Raw genomic sequence first — 21,938 nt, 5'->3', positions numbered from 1 at the left:
TTCAATGCATTATCCACAAATGTTTTTGATCTTAGAGTCACGCAAGTCTACTTAGCCATTGATGACCGCCTCACCTCCCTGAAGACTGAGACCTTCAGTAAGACACGAGAGGAGAAGATGGAGGACCTCTTTGCCCAAAAAGATGTAGAGCCTACATCCCTTACTGCATTCTGATCTCTTCCTGCTGCTTTCGAGTGTTCATGGTGTCTTTTCTGTGTGCAGATGGAGGAGGCCGAGCTGCGTAGTTGGATCGAGAAGCTCCAAGCGCGACTGCAGGCCTGCGGTCTGGATTCTCCGCAGCAGCTCCAGGCAGTGCTGGAGTCTCTCGTGGTGAAGAAGCAGAGCCTCTGTGAGATGCTGCAGTCTTGGAACAGCAGGTCAGTCAGGGTTCCTCTTGACCTCACTTCCATTCCTTAGCGTGTCGCTGACTACTTTCTTTCTCCCTTAGGCTACAAGACTTGTTCCAGCAGGAGAAAGGCCGTAAACGTTTATCAGTCCCACCGAGCCCGGGCCGCCACCGACAGACCGCCGCTGATGACAGCAAGGTTAGCGTGGTGCGTTCAGGTGCTGATGAAATTTTCTTCATGACTTGACGCACATTGTTTTGTTTTGATGACAGAGCACCCTTGACTCATCACCACGTAACCCCTCACCGGTGGTGCAGAATGGCGACAAAGGTAAGTTTGTGTGAAATCCTGTTCAGCTAAGCAAATCTGCTAAATTATCTTTTTGGACAGAGGACCGTCACCTCAACATATTGGCCTCCACATCGTCCTCCTCCACCGCCATGCTGTCGCCAGCGGAACTCGGGGCCGAGCCAAATACGCCCGGTCCCTCTTTCACAGAGCCGGATTCCGTCAGCATTCCAGAAGGTAGACATACGCAGTAATCGGTACTTAACTCTCCTGTTTCTAAAATCACTTTGCATTTTCCGGGGTCACCAGACGTCTTTGACGGACACTTGCTGGGTTCCACTGACAGTCAGGTGAAGGAGAAATCCACCATGAAGGCCATTTTGGCAAATTTTCTGCCGGGTAACAGCTACAACTCTATTCCCTTCCCATTGTGAGTATCGCAGTTGCCACTTGGCGCCACTTGACATGTTCTCATTTTATTTGCAACATATATACAATTTGAAGTATGACATCACTTCCTGTGTTGCAGTGACCCAGACAAACATTACCTGATGTACGAACATGAACGGGTTCCCATCGCTGTGTGTGAGAAGGAGCCAAGCTCCATCATTGCTTTTGCACTCAGGTGACCACTCTTACTTAAAAGCTTTTTTTTTTTTTTTTAACATATATTTAAGTCAATTTCTGTCCACAGCTGCAAGGAATACAAAACGGCATTGGATGATGTGTCCAAGGCGTCCAACGCAGGAGCGGACGAGGTGTCACAAGCCAACAGGTTCGTTCCGTCTGCCGTTATCTAAAAACCAGTACAATGATCCATTTCGAGAAGAAAGTGTGCATCAACGTAATAACTTGTGTCAAGTAGCGGCGAGAGCAGAGCCAAGGGCAGCCCCGCCAGGCTCGGCGAGTCATCCGTGCAGAGTCGCAGCGTCACAGAAGCTGAGCCGCCTAGTGAGTGTCGATGTCTGCGTGCATTCACCATCCGCCGTTTACTGATGATGTCATCTTTGCTCACTTGCAGAAGACGCTGACGTAGCTGACAAACAAAAGAAGCAATCGCAGAATCCACACATCGAGCTCCGTAAGTTTGGTCTTTTTATTTTATCTCTCACTATTCCGACTTGGTTCGACCCATATAGATGGTCATTCCCGCTCCCTCCGTCTAGAGTTCTCAGACGCCAACGCCAAGTTCTACTGTCGCATCTACTACGCCGATGAGTTCCACAGGATGCGGGAAGAGATCTTGGAAAGTGCCGAGGAGGATTTTGTCCGCTCTCTGTCCCACTGCGTCAACTGGCAGGCACGTGGCGGAAAGTCTGGAGCTGTTTTCTATGCCACTGAAGGTCAGACCGCTGATTTAAGTTTTTGGTTTTTTTTCTAATTTGGGATGCGTCTTCTTTGACATTCAAACATCTTTTTCATCTGGATTTCAGATGACCGATTCATCCTGAAGCAAATGCCAAGACTGGAAGTCCAATCCTTCTTGGACTTTGCTCCTCACTACTTTACCTACATCACGGGAGCTGTGCAACAAAAAGTGTGCAAAATAAACAATGGCATATATTGTAGGTGTCTACTCCGGATTGACGTCTGACATTTGTGTCACAGAGGCCGACCGCTCTGGCAAAGATTCTCGGCGTTTACCGCATCGGTTACAAGAACTCTCAGAACAACACTGAGAAGAAACTAGACCTGCTTGTGATGGAAAACCTTTTTTACGGACGCAAGATGGCTCAGGTAAGAAAATTTATGTCCTGAAAAATGTTCTTTCAGTTCTTTTCCCTAATGGGGAAAACATTTAACAAGCATGTGACTTCACCGAGCGTTCAAATAGTTGAACCTTCTGATGATCTTTAAACAGGAAGTCGAGTTCTTGTTTTAGTGCAGAATAAATGACAGGGAAGCGCCACGTCCTCTCTGCCCCTGCCAGGTTTTCGACCTGAAGGGCTCGCTGCGAAACCGCAACGTGAAGACGGACTCGGGCAAAGAGAGCTGCGAGGTGGTGCTGCTGGATGAGAACCTGCTCAAGCTCATCTACGACAACCCATTGTACATCCGCTCGCATTGCAAGTCGGTGCTACGCGCCGCCATTCACAGCGACGCCTACTTCCTGTCAAGCCATCTCATCATTGACTACTCACTACTGGTGGGACGCGACGATGCCACCGATCAGCTGGTGGTCGGGATCATCGGTAAGGAAGACGTAGCGCTCGAGGCATTTTTTGTCACAATCTCATGTTTTGTCGTCTTTCACAGATTACATCAGGACTTTCACGTGGGATAAAAGGCTGGAGATGGTCGTTAAATCAACTGGGATACTGGGAGGTCAAGGTAGGGCTCGCTTCATCGGGACTGCTTTGCTCACTCGGGGCCTGGAAGCCTGAATTGCATGATCAGCAGAATTTTTTAGCTAATTCCTTTTTGAAACAAGCGCATTTATATTGTTTCTCTGCAGGGAAGATGCCCACAGTGGTGTCGCCCGAGCTGTACCGTGCCCGCTTCTGCGAGGCCATGGACAAGTACTTCCTCATGGTGCCTGATCACTGGACTGGATTGGGTGTCAACTGCTGAGACGGGGATACAAGAAAACCTGGTCCAACATTTAACGCACGCTGGAATTTTTAAAAAAAAAATTGTATTCACTGACAAACAAGCGTGTCACCATTCCATACATCACAATCCATATTCCATCATATTTTTTAAGAAGTGCACTGCTGTGGAGATGCAGTTATTATTTTATCTTGTGGACCCACGTTGACGCTGTCATATAGTTTGCTACTGTAATTTAAAGTTTGAATATGTACAGAGATTATGTAACTATTAAAATATTATTAACACTGATCTTTAAATACTTATTATTGTTTTGCATCAGTATTTACATACATTTGGGCACTGCTTGGCAAACTATGGCTTGAAAAACAGACGCTCCACCCCATTTGTGAATCTATCATTTAGATTTAGTGCTTTGTAATATTTATTTCTAAAACATATTTCCCTTAAAAGTAATTTCAAATGTAATATATTAATTTAACATGATTTATATTTTATTAAATAATCAGTTAATAACTTCTAATTAATTATAAATGTTGTTAAAAACTGTTTTTTCCATCCATATATTAATGGATTTATAGTAAATAATACATTAAATGTTGTCTTTTTTTCCCATGTTGTTGAAATCTGCTTCTATTTATTTTTAGTGTACAACTCAATTAAAGGCCCAAAAGAAAACTGCAGCACATTTATTTTTTTCCAAATGTACAATTGCTATATAAAAACACTGAAGTGTGGTCATACTGCATCAGGAACTGCTCATCTGGGGTGACAATTGTCACGACTCGTGAAGCTCATCTTTGTATTAAAACTACGTCTTACACCTCTGCTTGTATTATGCATTAAATTAGCTTCAAACAAGTTCTGTTCAGATGGCCCAGAGTCATACAAAGTTCTACAAATCAACATTATATAAAACAGCAGTACCAATGTGGGCAGTTTCTTCTTGAACTTGCCGCAAACTCTATGACCAACAAATATTTGGATTGGATCGTAGCTCAGAAAAAAAACTACATTGCATTGAAAACTTGATTCAAATGTCACTGTCAAATGAAAGTTGAGTAAATTATTTCTTCACAAATACACACAATGAAAATCGCAGCACATTTGGAGCTACGTCTACAGTCATGACTAAATGTCATGTTTCTGTTTAAATCTCCAAGGAAGGAACATTTGGTTTATTCTAGTTTTTTGTTTGTTTTAAATCAGATTAACGCTTGCCTTTGAGAGACAAGCAACAAAACCAAATCTGTTAGTGGTCTTCGCCGAAACAATGTACAAAAACACACAAGAATCATATTCAGATTTTCCAAGAAGGAAATAAGAAAAAAAATTTTGAGGGAGCATTGAAAAGACACAATGAAAAGGGGGGAAAATTGTAACGTTACAAGAAAAAGGTCAAATTCCCAAATGCAGGATTTATGCTTTTAAGATTAAAATTTGAAAATAAAATTCTTACTTTAATTAAAATCAAAATGTGGTTTTCTCTCAAGTGATTAGGTTTGTAGATCCCGTGGGTGATTCAATTCAAAAATTGGTGATTTTAAAAAAAAATACCCTGACGTCAAGGCACTGCACACATTTGATGGCACATTGCTGGTAGGTAGTCAAGCAGAGGTTTCACATTGAAGTGCTGGCAGTTTGTGTACCATTGTGTCAATACAAATCTATTTAAATAATGGATAGAGGAATATAACCCTGTCGGGCGAACATGCATGATCAAGGGGAATGTTTTTCGGCAAAATATTTGTATTCTTTCAAGAGGCTAATCTCGGGCTACCCTGATTCACAAAAGTCGGCATGCAGGAGTGAGAAATTGTGCAGACATTTGGGGAATCTTTCCTACATACCTACTCACCATTTTGTGCTTCAGGTAACAAAGAATAAATAAAATCAACGTACACATGTTGCGATATTCTCACAAAAAACTTTTTGTAAAATTATGACTTTTTTTTTAGCGGGATAATCATCTGTTTATAATTTTAGGCCAGTATTATAAAATCATTCAACTTCAGTCTCACCAATGTTTTTGTATTTTCTTGTGATTTCTAACTTTTTTTTTTTTTTCTTGTGATTTTACTAATTCATGCTAATGAAATAACTATCAAAATGTATATTTTTATAAAATTAAGATTTTCTTGTATTAAAACTTGAGTGAATTTTTAATTCACAATATAAAGTTTTTGCAAAATTATGGCATTATGGTTTCAAATGTAAATTTTTCACTTTCCTAATATTACAATATTATAATATACAGTTTTTCATTACCTTGAAGTTATGGACCATTCAACTTCATTATAGCATTTTTTTTTTTACTTTCCTATAACTTCCAACATTGTCATGAAATTGTGACTTTTAGCGCAATACTGCAAATATTCTTGTAAAATGTTCTTGTATTTCAATTTTATCCTAGTTAAATTACATCTTATAATACTACTGTCTTAAAATGACGAAACACTCCAATTGGTTTTCTGTGAAACTAGGACATACTGGTATTCATTTTTACAATTTTATGAAATTTTCATTTCCTCACATTTTGTAAAGTTGCAACTTGAAATTTTTCACAATATCTTCTGTTTTCATTAAATTGCAGCAATTTTTAAGACCTTTGTTTCGGGTAACGAGGTGACTAAGTATTTTTTTCTTTGTAATTACATTAATTCACAGACCCAGTGCATATACCACATCTTTCCAGTGATTAAGTTACATTATAATATTATTATTGTGTAAATGCTGCTTATTCAGTCCATGAAACCAAAATATCAATAAAAATGACAAAAATGACTAACCTTTAGGCTTTGCGTCGTACCAAATAAACTATTAAAAATGGCTTCTTGTTCTTGCTTGTTAAGATAGAAAAGTCTGAGGCGAGTCACCCCGCCACCCAGAGGGCCGAGTACCAAGGTCAATTTGGATTGGAGCACCCATGAGTACAAAGAAAAAACAATCAAACATGCAAATGACCCGCATCAATTTCTTCTCGAAAAGATGGCATCGAAAGATAAGCAATTCTGGCGACCGGAAAGGTTCAGAAAGTTTCGGAATCCTCAGAGTCGTTCTCTGTGGTCCCCTCACTGGAGGGTCCCGAGGGGTTCCTGGTGCCGCGTGGGCCCCGGGTGACGGCGGCTACGCCGGGGTCTTTGTGCGCCTTGGGGGGCAGCATCCTTAGCAGGGCGCCAGGGGAGGGGGCGCCAGAGCTGCAAGGGGAGCAGAAAGGCATCATGGTAGCCAGAATGAGCGCCAAGCAGTCGGCCACCTCGCGGCTGGGCGCGCAAGCCAGAGCGGGGGTCAAACCTGCGGCACAGAGACAGAAGGGGGGCAAAGGGATGGGGGGGTGGGGGGGGGACAACATGGCCAGGAAGCGGGAATGGCAAAGCGGGAGACAAAAGGATGGCGTAGCATTCGTGTTAGTGTTTCAGCAGCGCCCGAACACACAAAAGGGAGAGGCTGCACAGTTCAGCCATGCAAATGATGGACAAAAGTATTCGGACACACCTTTTAATTCATCGATAGGTCTCCATTGCTCATATGTCCTACTTTGTGCTCAAATAAGTTTGGCACAAAGGATGCTTGCATGAGTTTGGTGTGGAAGAAAAAGCCAAATCACTTTTGTCCATCTAGTACGCAACACTGCACACAAGCAGCTTCAAGTAGACTGACAAGGAAAATTCCAGCAACAACAGCTCGTGCTTCATAATTTCACATGTATATAAACGGCAGTGTGCGTATATATTTGTATCGCATATCAAATAGAATATGAACATTTTCAATTGAATTTCTAAATATTCCTAAAAAAATATAAAGAATATAAAGTAAACACGAATGGGAAACTTGCATGCAGGCATCAAGGCAGCTGCGTCTTTTGGAACCAGCCAAGTTCATCCTACCGTTCTCGTCCACTGTTTGAATGTTGGCTCCTCGGGTCAGCAGCTGCTGGACTGCCTGTTTGAGTCCACTGCGAGCTGCCAAGTGAAGAGGCCTGAAGAGACACCAGGTCGTCAATCACGTGAGCGGCTGTTTTTTCCGATTCCCGACACAAAGAACTCACGTTTGAAGCGCTGCGTTCGTGGCGTTTATTTGCGCTGAGTCGGACAACTTCTCCAAAATGAGCAGGACGCATTCTTCCTTTCCCTGGAGGTTATCAAATAGGATCATTGATATTTTTCATCCTCTGATTGGTTGTAAAACTTTATCTCGTGAAAATGTTCATAATGCTAGTAACTAATGATCACCCAATTATACAACAATGCTGACACTTACATTTTTACATGCTAAATGCAGAGCAGTGTTGCTGTCTTTATCAGTATAATGGAGACAGTTGCAGACGCTGTTCAGCAGAACTTCTGGACAGGACACACGCATAAAACAAATAAATCAACATAGATTTGGTTTTGTCAACACATCAAACACGACGGGATCGTCTGTTGTGTATACCAAGGGCCCCGACGCGGCCTTTCTCGGCCGCCATCATCAGTGCCGTGCGACCCGATTGGTCTGTGGCATCGAGTGGCGCGTCGTGTGAAAGGAGCAGCTGGACACAATCTACGTGACCAGAAAAAGCTGCTGCGTGGAGGGGGGTCCTGAAGGAGAAAGAAGAAAAGCCCATTGAAATCAATTGAAATGCCATTCATCTGTTCCAGCACTTCCCAATTGACTTTTTTTGAGGTTATGTGTTTTCATAAAGAAAAATACCTCGGTACTCAGCAAAACCTCAGGACTAGAGCAAAAAAAAAAAAAACATAAGCACCTGTCCTTAGCATCCTTGCAGCCGGTGATGTCTGATCCCATTGCCTCCAGTAGCAATGATGCACAGGCTTCATGGTTGTTCGCCCTGTTCAAGATGTGCAAACTAATTGAGATTTGGGAAACATTATGGAAAAAAACTATGACTCAAACTAGTGAGTGAAAAATTTTCACTCAGTATGCAAACCCCTGCATATTTATCTACAGTCCAGCAATTGAAATTTCACCTAGTATTTATTATTTATTTAATCCCCCCTACCTCATACTTGCTGTTTTTGTGTACAAGTCATGTTAATTTAAAGGGTTATGCAATCAAAATGCATCAAATAATAATATTAATAATAATGAGCATACTTGATTCTCAGCATTCACCCAAAACTGTATAGTTGCACTTACACGGCGCAGTGCAGCGGCGTGAAAGGATTCCCGTCAATGCAGCGGCAACCTTTCTGCTCCAGTAGAACCTCCACGCATCCCTCGTGACCTAATCACACACGCGTATTGAAATCACGAGATTCCTTCCGGTCGCAAAGTCATACCGTGATAGCAGGCCCAGTGGAGCGGCGTGTAACCGTGGTGGTCTCTGAGTGGAGGTAGCGAGTCGAGTTCGGGGCAGGTCATGCTGAGCAGCTCGCTCAGCCAGGAGGCGTGGCCTCTTGCCGCCGCCAGGTGAATGGCGGTGCGACCCTGAGCGTCGCCTAACAATATGGATGCCTCCTGTTCCAGCAGGCACTGGACACACTCCTCCTGGCCACATAGTAGCTGCAAAGATGGGTTCGAAATTTCATCCCTACTGATTCCAAGTTTGAAGCCACCTGTATCACTCACCCCGAGGTGCAGCGCGGTCAGGCCGTGCTTGTCGGCCATGTTGACGTCGACTTCCCGCTCAAGCAACAGCGACACGGCGTCGACGTGACCCCCCGCCACAGCTAGCATCAAAGGTGTCCTGCACACACAGACAGTATGTACATATATATTTATATTTATATGTGTGTGTGTGTGTGTGTGTGTGTGTGTGTGTGTGTGTGTGTGTGCGCAATGACTCACTGTCCCTGACAGTCAGCAGCGTCAGCGAGAGCCGCGCTGTCCGATTCGTCCAGCAGGAGGCGCAAACACGTGGTGTGACCGTTCATCACTGCAGAGCCAGATGTGAGAAAATGTTAGCATGCAGTGAGGTCAAAGTTGAATTACAACTTGAAACCTCGACCCCCCCCCCCCCCACCTGATAGGTGTACAGGGGTGCGCCTGTGCCGCATGTCGCAAGTGCGCGGTGACGCCCCTTGACTGAGGAGGATGTGAACGCAGTCGGAGTGACCCCGCAGCGCCGCCATGGCCAAGGGGGTGCGGCCGGCTTCGTCCATTCGGTCCACCTCCCTCTCGCCCTGGAGGAGCACCTCAAGGGCCTGAGCGTGGCCGTGATATGCCTACGCACAGCCGAAACAACTCATGAATGACTTAATGATGATGCTTTTTACAGTTAGCCCATCCCCAGTATTTTTTATATATCAATGCTTGCTTTTTTTTGTGTGTTTTCGTATATGTCAATGTGTTTTACAAAGTTTAAACATGTTTCAAACATATGGGAGTCAATATCACAAATTTTCAACTCTTCCAAGTGGTTGACTGTAGCGGCTCTACGAATCACTGTCCAAGTGCGTCCGTCACTTTAGTGTTTTATTTTAAATACCTTACAATAAGAATTTATTAAAAAAAATCTATATATTATCAAACAATAAGTAAACAGGGAATGTCATTCGCAAGATTGAAATAATTTATATTTCTCGGAAAGTAGTTTTTACTTGACGAGAGGTCATTTTATCTAGCAGGAAAGTAAATAAGATTTTTTTTACAAGTGTTTTTCTTTATTTATTTTTTATGTAAAAAAAAAAGAAGTCAAGTGAGTAAGTAAACAGAAAATGGCTGTGTATATATTTCGACTCACAGCGAGGTGCAGGGGGCTCCTGGCGTTGGGAGATTCAAGGTCGTCATGGTAACCGTCATCTCTGTCCAGTAGCTGCGAGTTGACATGTTATCAGTGCATCTAACCTGCGTCCGACTGCACTCTGTGTGCGCTACTGACCAGCTCCAGGCAGCGTTTGTGTCCGTAGGCTGCAGCATAGTGAACAGGACTGTATCCTTGTTTGTCTTTGAGCGAGGCCGTCGCTCCGCTCTGAAGCAGGAACTCCAGACATCTGCAAAACAGGATGAGGCAACAATCATAAGCCTGAAGAAAGGAAAATGAGGCATCCATTTTAGGAGGGAGGATTAAGGCTGTCATTGTTGTTGACGCTTAAAAAAGTGATCGCTTTTCCACGTCACATCTCAATCAAGCACTCAACCGCTGTTGACTTTCTCTATTCCCTTTTTAGGTCATGTTATCATCAGAAGATACTGGGGGAAAAAAAGCAATGAGTCCCTTTTGCCAATGTTTTTTTCCAATCTATTTCTATTTTCAAATGTGGGAAGTAAAAGTAAAGAAATACTCAAGTAGATTACAGGAGTTGGAAAACGTACAGTAAAGACATAGTTGTACTTCTTTACATCCTACAACTTTTAAGGCGACTTAATCCTCGACTAGTGCCATTAAATAAAATGTTTAAAAAAAAAAGAAAAAAGGAAGAAAAACAGACTCACAATGCTGCCTCTCTCTCCCTCTCTGCCCGGACTCCTTCACTCTCAGGCTCCAGAGCGACACGTCGCCTGAAAGACATTTCCCACCCATTTTACTTTGTATCAGTTTTGAAATGTGATGCTGGGAAACAGTCCAAACTCTGTTGATGCAATTTCTAGTGTGTCAACCATGTTGGATGTGAAAGATATGTCCCATAAAGTACAAAGTGTTTACACGTTGCACTGATTTCCCAGATTTCCGTAAATGGCCAAAAAGCCACAGTGGCTCTCATTTAGGAAAAGTTAGGTGGAACATTCTTCTTGGAGTCTGGTTTGACCTCAGGAATTCAATTCAAGTAATACGAGATGTGTGTCGATGGTTTTGGTTACCACTTAATATATATTACTGCCACCTACAGGTCTAGAGTAGAACACTAGATATTTAATCATAGATTGGATCTTAAATGAGATGGCACAGAAGTAACAAATGAAGTCTCCGGTTGTTCAATGACCTTTTGTCCAGGTCCGAAGCTGCAGCGTAATGTAGGGCGGAGCGCCCCCACTTGTCAGTGGCATTGATTGCAGTCCCACAAACCACCAGCGTCTCCAGACACTGATAATGGCGGCTGGCGGCAGCGTAGTGCAGGGAAGTCCTGAGGGAGACAAGTTGAAAACAATCAAATATGGTCACAGCTGGACCTGAGATGTTACTCAGTGGAATGCAGACCTCCTCGTGCATGTGCAGTTTGTGGACACACCAAGGTTATTAGTTATTTAGGATTAAAAAAAAACATCTGTTTTCGTGTTTACTCTGCAGTTTTTTTTTAAACATCTGTTTTAGAGTTAACTCTGCAGTTTGCAGTTTTCAAACTCTTGATTTAAGCCCTATCAATGATTATTAACACCATGATAAACACAAAATAATCCACCTGCCGCAGTTGTCTCTCCTGTTGTGGTCACCGCCGCTCGTCAGGAGGAGCTTGACACACTCCACGTTGCTGCACTCAAATAAGAAACACAAGCGTCACGAGGCATAAGAACACATTCATTTTGAACATATTTTTTCAATACTTAAAGAGAAACTCATGTCTATTGTTTTGCAATATGTTATCTGCCAAATATATCTTTTTTTTTAATTCATATAAAAATGCATTTATACCTGCACCAAACAGATTTCTCTCGAAATAGTTAACATTTTAAATCCAGTGTAGCATTGTTTTTGGATTCATTTGTGTTCTGTTGGGCAAGAATTTTCAAAGTAATCAGAAAGTGGAGATTTTCGTAATTGGGCGCTCACCCTCCAGCGGCGGCGGCGTGCAGGCACGTCCTTCCCTGACTGTCAGGTGTGTCGATCTGAAAGCCTGCACACAGGACCGAGTCGTTACACATTATACTAAACCTCCGGCCTGGAGAAGGCGCCAGGGAGAGGGAAGTGAGCGGGGAGGACAAACAGCAGAGAGACAGAGAAAGAGAGACAGGCATTAGTGAGACAGGTGGTGAGGGTTAGGGTTAGGCTTGAGTGTATTTGGGTGCAGAAACACTTAATTAAGCACAAACACACAAAGATAGCTGCTTCTGATAGTTAACCATGCATAAACATTGTCAACGACATTTTTTACGTGGCTTTTTATGTGGATATGCCACAGTGATACTTTTAGACGATTTCAATTCCCTGATTGCTGGGACGGGGATTATTACAGAAAAAAAATCTTGACTATGTCTGAATGCATTTTTGATCAAGTTAAATGCTAAAGCTTTGTGAATATTCCAAAATGGCAGTAGAAATCTTTTCCTGGTGATATTATACATTATAAAGATCAGATGGCAGAAATGACCAATGAAATTCTTGAAATTGTTGAGTTAGTTTGACTTTGAAAGAGAAATATTTTGGAATAGAATACAATTATATGATATGAAGCGATAATTGTTGTTTCTGGCGTTTAGTTCCACCGTTTTTTTCTCCGCCACCTATTTGTACCTGGCTTTCAGATGTACTATTTGAAAATGACAAATCAGCCTTTTGTCTTAAATTTGTTCAATCATATTATGCATACTAAATGGATCTTTGCATTCAATTGAAACAATATTGTCAACAATGTCGTCAATTTTGAGTCATATTGCAAGACGTGGTGCAACCTACCTGAGGAGAGAAGCTTGCGGCAGCAGTCCGAGTGGGCGTTCAAGGCGGCCATATGCAGAGGGAACATCCCGTGGACCCCTCGTCTTTCAGAAAGCGGATCGGTCACCGTGGCGGAATTCTATTTTTTTTTTTTTTTAGCCAGGACGCTATGATACCTGGTACAATCGGCTCCGCTGGTGATGAGGGTGTTGATGAGCAGCTCGTGGCCATAGCGAGCGGCGACGTGCAACGGCGTGTTTCCGTCCTTGTCCACGCTGTCAATCTCTCCGCCTGATACAAAACGCCTGATGTCAGCGAAGATCGAATTTCACATTTGAAATGTCTGTTGTGAACCCCTATATGCCTGAGGGTGTAATACGATATGTATGCTATGGATGTGTGTGTTGCTCCTCCAAGTGTGTTAGGAAATTGTTTGCTGTTTTGCATTAAACAAGCAAACCTGCATTAGATTAAATTTTATGGTTTGATTCGACATTTTGGTATTTCAATGTGCAGTGTTTAATTGATTTTTATTAAATTATCAAAAATAATTTAAGTGTGAAAAATGATCAAATAAGGATTTCTAAACAATCGTTTTGGAGTAACATTAACTTTGATTAGACTTTATATCGATGTTGATCAAAACGGACGAATGAGAAATATCTTTTTGGACATCAAATACTGTTACAAACATGATCCAAATTAAATACAACCTGTGTTCTGGGCGGAAAAAGACATGGAGCGGATGACTCACCATTCTGGATCAGAGTCTGAGAGCGAGTAAAACGACCATGCACTGCTGTCATGTGGAGAGGACTTTTCCCATCTCGACTCTACAGAAAGGAAAGAATTCCATCATCAAATAACAATAGTAATAATAATAGTAATCATAATATATTAGTAAATGCTAAGTTATGAATGACAGAAATCTAAAGAAAAAAGATTGGAATAAAAAACAAATTTTTAGGGCACAAAGAAATTATAATGAAAACCGCGCTGCTCATTCGTCGTACCTGCACGTTGACATCTGCGCCGTTGTTGACCAGGAATTCCAAACAGAGTGCTCCGTGCGTAGAAGCGGCGGCAAAGTGCAGCGGCGTAAAGCCTTTGTTGTTGGGCTGGCCGACGTTGGCACCGTAGTCAATGAGCTCGCTGACGACAGCGTCCTGACCGTTGAAACACGCCACGTGCAGCGGCGTGTTGCCAAAGGCATTGGACTCGTCGATCTGTCCGTCACAAAAGATGAGGAGAGATTATTTGGGCCGAGCTGACGACGAAAGACACAGACACGGAAAGAGCTGTCGGTACCTCCACGGCTAAATTGAGCAAATGCTTGACCACCGCCATCTGTCCACTAGATGCCGCCGTATGCAGCGGCGTGTACCCTCGCTTGTCCTTACAGCAGAGCTCCGCCCCCTGACTCACCAGTAGAGACACCACGTCCAAATGACCTGCAGGAAATATGACAGATGACCACAAACAGTGCAAACCGGGAGCTGACTTCACTTCTGTTGCGAGCTTGTTTCGTTTGTGTGCAGGCATAACAGCTAAATGCTGCATCACCATGTTTGCTTTGAGCTAATAAAACCGAGTCTTCAGACCTCAGGTGATTTACCATTAGCATTTCTTTAATGCATTTAGGACATAAACCATTGAATCGTGTATTAACCACTAGCAGAACAAGAAAAACGAAATGTATATCTCAAGAATTGAGTACTCAAACTTCTCAGCAATTATCTCCCAATAAGTATAATGTATGTAATTCGAAACAAATCTACACCGGATCATTCATGTTTGATCATTTTAAGGATTTACCCATGAAGGCGGCCCAGTGCAGCGCTCGCCCATCCTTCTTGTCAAAAGCATTGATGTTGGCTCCTTTGGCAAGAAGGAGGTTCACCATCTGAAACAAAATTATAAAATTATGATTACAGTGGAGCCTCAAGTGATGAACTTTATTGGTTCTGTGATGCCATTTGTAAACTGAAACTTTCAAAAATGGAAATATTTCCCAGTGAAACGAATGGAAATGAAATGAATCCGTTTGACACGATCCACGGGAGCGTGCATATGAATGGCTAAAGAACTAAAGAACAAAAACAGATCAGGTGTGTGCAGTACCTCTGTGTGGCCATTGAGGGCAGCGTGGTGCAAAGCGGTGCGCCCGCCGCGGTCCGAAACGTTTACGCTGCTCAATAGTGGGATTATGATTTCTGCGCAGCGCAGGGCGTTGTTGGCGGCAGCTACGTGGAGCGGCGTCTGCCAGTTCTTGTCGCGGGCGTTGACGTCGGCCGAGTGGCGGATCAACACTCGCACTGCTTCCTGGAGGGAAAACGTCATCAGGTTGTTTATTTTTTTTTTAAAACCATGGATTGGAATTATACATAAACTGGATTCTTATTATGGGTTGCGTTTCTGTGACCTGGATCTCATACAGATTGTGAATTTAGATATACCGTATTGGCCCGAATATAAGACGACCCCGATTATAAGACGACCTCCTCTTTTTCAAGACTCAAGTTTGTAAAAAGCCTTTGTCTAGACCCTGAATGTAAGACGACCCCCCCTTTTTCAGTTTTATATTAATGAACAAAAAAATCATCTTATATTCGGGCCATTACGGTAATAAATATACCAACATGTCCGTACATTATGACAGCAGTGCACATTTAACACTGCAAATGCAAAAATATCTCATATCTCATCACTTGCCTTGGCTACACTCGGAAATGCGAGGAACGCAATTTGGATTACTTTGTATGTCTAGCACATGTGAAGGAATTGAAAATAAAGATGACTTCAGGTTTTCATTTGTTGTGTATAACTGTGTTTTGTCATTCACTCGTGTATTTCAAGTATGTAAGGCTCTGCGCTCTCTTTCCCAAATAAAAGAGTTATGTCTAAGGTCAAGCTGGGAGTCACATTCACCTTGCTTGCACAGATAAAGTTGTATTTCTTCTCTTACCTTATCTGATGTAGCATCAGATAAGGTAAGAGAAGAAATAATTAAATGCTCGATTCTGCGTGTCACTCAAACAAAAAATTGCCTCGAAGACAAAAGTGGGTTTGGCCAAAGTAACAACATATTTGTTGCATTCCAAACTGTCCCTGAGTCACTTGGAAACGGGCACTTTTTTTTTGGCCCGCTAGGGGGACGACGTGAGTGATTGTAATTTGAACCTGATCTCATTCAATTCAAAAATCCTGGTGATCTACTTTCTTATGAATTGAATTCCATTAAGTTTTTGTAATGTCAAGACAACAATGCATGTTAGCTACTTGTCAACATGTTTGAGCAAATAATAAATAGATCAGTGAGGCAAAGAATATGAAATCTACAAATTCAGCAGAGCGGAAAAACACTCATTTGTAATATATACAATAATAATATATACAATAATAATATAATATATACAATAAAAGACAGGAGCAATAAAAGTGAAGAGTTTAATTATTTGCTTATTTGTACTTCTTTATGATGATGATGATGATGATGATACATGTTCCTTGTTTTATGCATCAAACATCTGCTTATCAAATTTTATATACGGTCCATGCTTGCAGTTAATTAGTTGTGTCAATATTCTGTCGTTGATTCACACTTTTTGTTTGGATTCACATCTACATCATTGCCACCGCCCCGACTGGTTGCACTCGTTTCCTCACTTCACAGGTGTACATTGCTTGAAGGGGGGTTGAGGCCTCAAAGTATTTTGCGTGACGGTAGTTACCTCACTGCGAGACGCCACGGCGCGATGGAGGGGGGTGAGCCACATGTTGTCCTTGGCGTTGACGCGGGCACCTGCACGTACAGACGGACGGATAGCGGTGAGAGGAGGATCTGAGATGGAGGCGAGGAGTTCAAGGAATGTGCTTTCTTACCGGAGAGGATAAGGAGTTCTGTGATTTCGGCATCGCGAAGGAAGGCCGCTGCGTGAAGCGGAGTGCGCTTCTCGGCATCCTGAGGCGGGAAGACGTCAAGAAACAATAAACACATTTATCCGGGTATCGGCGTCTGTGTATTGTCTTCGATGAGCACAAACACATGCCACTGCAGCTACATGCATGTGAGCTGATGTCTAACTTCTAATAATCATAATTTCTCAAATTTTGTTTGTATCTGGGGGAATTTCGTGGGGTCGCTCTGCTGCTCAACGGGCTTGTTCTTGGTCTCGCCCGGTTAAACTAGATGCTTGGCGTCTATAGTCGTCAATGGCATTCTCACCAGAGCGTTGATATCTTCAGACTTGTATATGAGCATTCGGATCTCCTCGGGATCGCCGCTGAAGATGGCCTGGATGAGAGGAGGCTGCGGAAACGACAAATAACGGAGGCACGTTAATGTGATCGACAGAGAGAGCGTGACGCTGACTGTGAAAACACAAACTGTGCCATGTGTGACCTTGCAGGACATCGAAAATGTCCTTCGCCGCTACAACAGCGGGCCTGTCAAGTAGGAAATATTTGCAATGAGACACATTTTTGTCAATCAAGATTGTGTGCATGTACGGGGCCTTTGTCCCTGAAGCCCCTATTTTCGTTCCTGGATGTCAGACGTGAAGTAAATAGAGTCTGGTGGCACTGCAATGCTCCTTTTGTGTCATTATCAGCATGTTTGTGACACACACGTATGACCAAACGGAACCATCACGATGTACACGATGTCAGCAAGTCTTCGTTATGAGTTCTGCTTAGTGAGCCTCAAAAAGAAATGTGAAATGCACGTTGCTTCGTCTGTTTTTCAGGGTACCGGTGATTCAAATACATCTTATCAGAACTGATTACTCTGACAAATCAAGAGACTTTTGCACAAGAGTTGAATCCCTGCAACTAATAGCTCATAAGAATGTTAACTGCTGACCCGAAGGCAGCAAATATGCTCTTGCAGTCACATTTTACTTCCTGCCAAGCTTCCTGTTCGCTCGCCTTGGCCTACTGAGAAACGACAGAGGAAGCGCAGAGGAGCGTTTGACTTCTGCTTTCAAACTCACCGACAAAATGCTTCCTCTTCTTCGCAATTTGTTCGACGGAGTCTGTCTTTAATGCCATTTTAAAACAAAGCGCCTCAGACCCACCCCCCACTCACCCCCAGTCTCTCCACAGCTTCCTGCTATATTCCCAATTATGGGAGCTTGCTGGGAACCATTGACCTTGACTTTTTTGAATGTAGATTGTCATATTATAGTTTAAGGAATATCTCTGTCTTGCTAACAATAAAACCACAAGGGAATCTCTTAGCTGAAGAATCCAGTTATCAGACATTGCAATGCTCTCTGGGGAAAAAAAACAGGAAATCCCACTTTGAAGTTACTATACAAAAAGAAAAAAAAAAAGTTATTTCTGCCGTGCTGCAGAAGGATGATGCTGCACCACGTCAGGAATTTCTGCTATTGCGGAAACATAAGCTCAAAGCCTGTGAGGAATTCCAACCAGCGGTCACTTCATTAGGTACACCAGGAGCTGTCTTTTTATTCATGCATGTCTGATTGTTTTCATCTTACATGTAGGCCATTGTTGAGTATTATTTGTATTATTAAAATGTGGTGATCCATATACTTTTTGTTCATTCTTAGTCAATTGTTTATTTTTATTTAATTTATTTTTAGCAATTTTTTATAATGTGCCAATACAAATACTTTTGCTCATACTTGTTTATTCAATACTAGTTATTAGAAATCTGCAGGTCCAATTACTTTTGGCCATTGCTGATTTCTAATTTGCTGTAATCCTTTTTTTTTTTTTTACTCAAGACAATCATCAAGACAAAATATTAGAGGCAGCACTCTCAGTATGATGCAGAAATGTCATCTGCAAGTACAAAGATAACAGTTGTGTAAATATTATTAGAAGATGCGAGTGTAGCCAATTATGTACAGCAGGAATTAGATGTATATAGAAAGGTGTAACGTGAGAAGGCTGTGTGTTGCGTAAGTAACTCGCTGGTTGTGGGTTCGTGCATTTGTTTTTTGCAAGCAGGATACTCACTTGGCTTTGGGTAAAAACTATTTAACATAGCTATAAGACCTGTTCTGCAATACATGGGTGCCTCAAGCTATTCATCTGGAGTGCACAATCACGTTTGAAAGACTTTTTTTTTTTGCTGAGGTGTTAAGGTGCTTAAGTGCTTACAAGTGCTAAAGAGAATCATGTGATGAAGTACTGAAAACAAACCTCACACATGTCTCAGGGCCTTTATTGAGCATATAATGGATTTACAATTTTGTTTTTGTTTTTTTGGGGGGGGGGCCAAAACACAATGATAAAATTGTGTGCATCTGGTTTTCAGATAAAAGGAAGTAGGGCTGAAGAATCGACTTCAAACCGCAATGTAGATGAATGCAATTTTTACATCACAAAGGCTGCAATTGTTAAAAATAAAAAAACGCCTTCATTTTGGTCAGTCTTTATTCTTTATATATGTGCATTATGTACTTATTTATTTATTCATTTGTTTGTTTAATAGTGTCAACATACATTTAGTGCTTATGAAGTGCATTTCAACCTTTCCACAAGATCGTTTCATCAGAAGAAAATATCTGGCTAAATATTGAGATATTGAATTGGAACTCAGAAAATATTTGCTGAATGCATTTAAATATAGAGCATGTTATTTATCGGTATATATAGTAAAAAATATATTTTATTTCAGTAGTACATGATTAAAAGTGAATAACACTTAAAACTTGCAAAATTTAAACTTATTAAAATTTAACTATGCTTTAAGATGGATCATGTTCAGGTCTTATTTGTTAATATTGAGCGACACAATTTTACATGTTGTAAGAAAAGGTCATTATTGAAAGTGTTTGTTTGGATGTTTAAGTATTAATTTGGTTAGGTGATTTGGTTGGTTTGGTTAAAATGCTTCACAGGCAATAGACAAATCAGGACATGAATGCCTCCCTCCACTTTCCATCAGCCTCTTGCAATTCGGCTGCAGAATGCTTGTTAAAATGAGAGAATTGTGGGAATTTCCTCCACGCTCATTCAGCGCCGAATTGTTAGAAATACAAATATGGTCAGAAATGTGTTGCGGTTGCGTGTGAAAGTGTACCGTGGAACTCGCAAGATGTGGGCATGCTAAAGCTAGCGTTGGCTAGCGGTTCTACCTGGTCCGCAAGTTTGAGAACAGCCATCTCTGCCTCGGCTCCGGCGGATCATCCAAGCGCTCCACCAGCCCTGCAATCTCGGGGAGATGCCAGCTGCAAGGCCCGCCTCCTCCTCCTCCGCCTCCTCGATGCGTCTCCCGGGTTGACGGTGATGGAAAAAGGCCGAGCCCGGTGCAAGCCACCGCCGAGGCCCGGCGAGGGCTGCTGCCGCTGCTTCTGCCGCTGCTGCTACCGGAACGCTCGTTCCTTCCACCAAGCAGGAACAGGGAATAATCCACATGGAGGGCGGAGGGTTCGGGAGTGTGTGCCCGGAGAAGCTCGCTCCTCCCCAGCGTGCAAGGAGGCACAAGGCGGTCAGGCGAGTCGAGTCAAGCCGGAGGAAGGATAAGGCAGGAAGTTGGAGGCTGTCTCTTGCTTCCTGCGCTTAGATGCACAAGAGGCTCCCTCAGCATCAACAAACCCAATGCACGAGCGCGCGCACACCAACACGCGCGCGCACACGCAAACACACGCATACTTCACTGCTGCCATCAACCGGCGAGAAAGGGAACTTCATAGAGAAAACACGCATCCGCGTATTGACACATTTGTGGAAATGTTTCCAATATTTCAAAGAATAGCTTTTAACCTCTTCTTTTTGTGGAGAACTCATCCACACAAAAAAATAAAATAACGATCATAATTGGGATGATTACATCACGTCAAAAAGCATTGTAAGAAAATGATATTACATTTCACGCCTTCATGTTTCGCCACTTTTTCTGCTACGTAGAGCCGACGGAGACAAACTTAGTGAACGCGGTTTATCAACGCACAATGACAAGTCTGTGTAAAAAAAAAAATGCAATGCACTCCGTCACCACAAGATGGCAAGTGTTTTACACCGTGTAGCTTTAATTGACTCAAAGCTTCTTTGCATGATCTTAATTGCCTGCAAGGATTTGTCTCAATATGCAATTGTAAAGCGCACATTAGTCCTATTTTTGATCACGCCATTGATCTAATTGGGCTCTTTTTGATGCAATATATTTTACTTAACAGATACTCTGTGTACATCAAACTTGCATTTTGTTGATGTAAGATTAAAAGCTGAGGATTTGCTTGCATCTAGGTGTGTCTGTAAATAAGCCAAGTGAGAGTAAATACTTAGGACATACTGGTATCTTTTTAAAGGCAAGTTTGTCAGAACATTCAACTTTGTAGGTGGCCTGTTGGTGCATGCAAGGATGCTTCCACTTAATACAAAACAAATGAGCCTGAAAGCAAATTAAATGTTCCAAGCGTGTGATAACATGAAATTTAACAAAGTACACAGTAAGTACAGTATCTTGGCATTTGTGTAATGGGGACAGCATGGAGAGCAAGATCTCCCCGAGTAGAATCAGATATGTGCGTGCAGCAGATGGAATGTGGGTCACATTAAAAGTAAAGAGAGGAAGGGGGGTGGTCTTCCTTTTAACCCTTTTGAACAGTGTTAACATGTGACAGTTCATTCATGCATGCATTTGCCAGTTTACGCATTAGTGGTCTGACCCCAAGTCAAATGCAGAGATAAACATGGCAGTTAAACATGGGGATTGTTTCTAAATCAAACATTTGTGTCAATCTTGCCCAAATGTTGCAAATGAAGGAACACTTTGTGTCTGAGTCAGAGAAAACAGAAGAGTTATTTGTCATTGGCTATTATTTCCAACATTAGCACATGTTTTACCATGCATGCTTAAAATCAATAAATGTATTTTTACACCAAGATATTTCCACCGGAAAGGAGGCAAAACTCCCTTTTGAAATAAGCTTGACATTTTGATAATATTTTTGGGCTCCTCAATACTTGCTGTAGCAGTTTGAGATATGTTGCTCTATCGCAAACGTGCACTTTTTTTTAACTCACGGTAGTCAAAGGTGGCTCAAACGTAGCTTGTATTTTAGTTGACATGTTGCTTCATCATTTGTTTTCAAATATCTGCTGCTTCTAAAACTACAATTATCCATGCCTACGGTTAACATGTCGACAATGTTTGATGTTAAGGTAGATGGAAGGGAGGAGGAGGGAACAAACTAACAAAATCAGCAAACTAACACAACTTCCTAACAAAATCAACAACAGGACCGATCGACAGATTGGATAACAGAAACGCAACCGACCGACAAAGACGTGAGACAAAAGACATC

General features: G+C 42.2%; 2 protein-coding genes across 7 annotated transcripts in view; one reads left to right on the top strand and one right to left on the bottom strand.

Annotated features, from left to right (window-relative positions):
* Positions 1-3,476, top strand: part of pikfyve (phosphoinositide kinase, FYVE finger containing) — a 14,053-nt gene extending 10,577 nt beyond the window's left edge. Inside the window, exons 27-42 of one of the 2 annotated variants that reach the window (XM_085919919.1) lie at positions 36-144; positions 223-377; positions 449-545; positions 620-677; positions 738-872; positions 945-1,065; positions 1,165-1,260; positions 1,330-1,410; positions 1,498-1,586; positions 1,657-1,716; positions 1,802-1,978; positions 2,069-2,172; positions 2,244-2,372; positions 2,566-2,827; positions 2,892-2,966; positions 3,091-3,476. In XM_085919919.1, the coding sequence (XP_085776045.1) occupies positions 36-144; positions 223-377; positions 449-545; positions 620-677; positions 738-872; positions 945-1,065; positions 1,165-1,260; positions 1,330-1,410; positions 1,498-1,586; positions 1,657-1,716; positions 1,802-1,978; positions 2,069-2,172; positions 2,244-2,372; positions 2,566-2,827; positions 2,892-2,966; positions 3,091-3,206 (1,864 nt within the window). In that variant the 3' untranslated portion in view covers positions 3,207-3,476. The remainder of the gene's footprint in view (positions 1-35; positions 145-222; positions 378-448; positions 546-619; positions 678-737; positions 873-944; positions 1,066-1,164; positions 1,261-1,329; positions 1,411-1,497; positions 1,587-1,656; positions 1,717-1,801; positions 1,979-2,068; positions 2,173-2,243; positions 2,373-2,565; positions 2,828-2,891; positions 2,967-3,090) is intronic. The other variant, XM_085919920.1, reaches the window with a different exon arrangement.
* ankrd44 (ankyrin repeat domain 44) lies at positions 2,730-21,938 on the bottom strand. Of its 5 annotated transcripts, none has more exons than XM_085919924.1 (29): positions 21,912-21,938; positions 19,767-20,184; positions 16,883-16,966; positions 16,540-16,618; positions 16,389-16,459; positions 14,779-14,979; positions 14,473-14,560; positions 13,966-14,108; positions 13,671-13,883; positions 13,412-13,490; positions 12,834-12,948; positions 12,679-12,761; positions 11,836-11,899; positions 11,468-11,536; positions 11,051-11,191; positions 10,563-10,628; positions 10,009-10,120; positions 9,871-9,942; positions 9,151-9,352; positions 8,976-9,063; positions 8,757-8,874; positions 8,468-8,690; positions 8,325-8,412; positions 7,933-8,016; positions 7,620-7,765; positions 7,446-7,528; positions 7,234-7,316; positions 7,073-7,164; positions 2,730-6,479 (listed from the first exon to the last, which is right to left on the bottom strand). In XM_085919924.1, the coding sequence occupies exons 2-29, from the start codon at positions 19,791-19,793 to the stop codon at positions 6,214-6,216; spliced, it is 3,180 nt and encodes a 1,059-aa protein (XP_085776050.1). In that variant the 5' UTR covers positions 19,794-20,184; positions 21,912-21,938; the 3' UTR covers positions 2,730-6,213. The 5 variants fall into 5 exon arrangements, with proteins under 5 accessions (XP_085776050.1, XP_085776047.1, XP_085776048.1 ...); XM_085919921.1 differs by having other exon boundaries at positions 20,284-21,933; XM_085919922.1 differs by having other exon boundaries at positions 20,498-21,933.

Source organism: Syngnathus leptorhynchus, chromosome 9 (assembly GCF_054491065.1).
Source record: "Syngnathus leptorhynchus isolate UIUO chromosome 9, UIUO_Slep, whole genome shotgun sequence".
Taxonomy (NCBI): domain Eukaryota; kingdom Metazoa; phylum Chordata; class Actinopteri; order Syngnathiformes; family Syngnathidae; genus Syngnathus; species Syngnathus leptorhynchus.
Note: the sequence above shows the minus strand (reverse complement) of the source record. Positions and strands in the feature narration are given on the sequence as shown.

Excerpts from the sequence above, each read along its gene's own strand:
- ankrd44 (XM_085919924.1), bottom strand. The coding sequence starts at position 19,793 with ATGGCTGTTCTCAAACTTGCGGACCAG. Across the intron at positions 13,491-13,670 it reads GCGCAGATGTCAACGTGCAG|AGTCGAGATGGGAAAAGTCC; the intron begins GTACGACGAATG and ends TCCTTTCTGTAG. Across the intron at positions 12,762-12,833 it reads AGCGGAGCCGATTGTACCAG|ACGAGGGGTCCACGGGATGT; the intron begins GTATCATAGCGT and ends GCTTTCTGAAAG.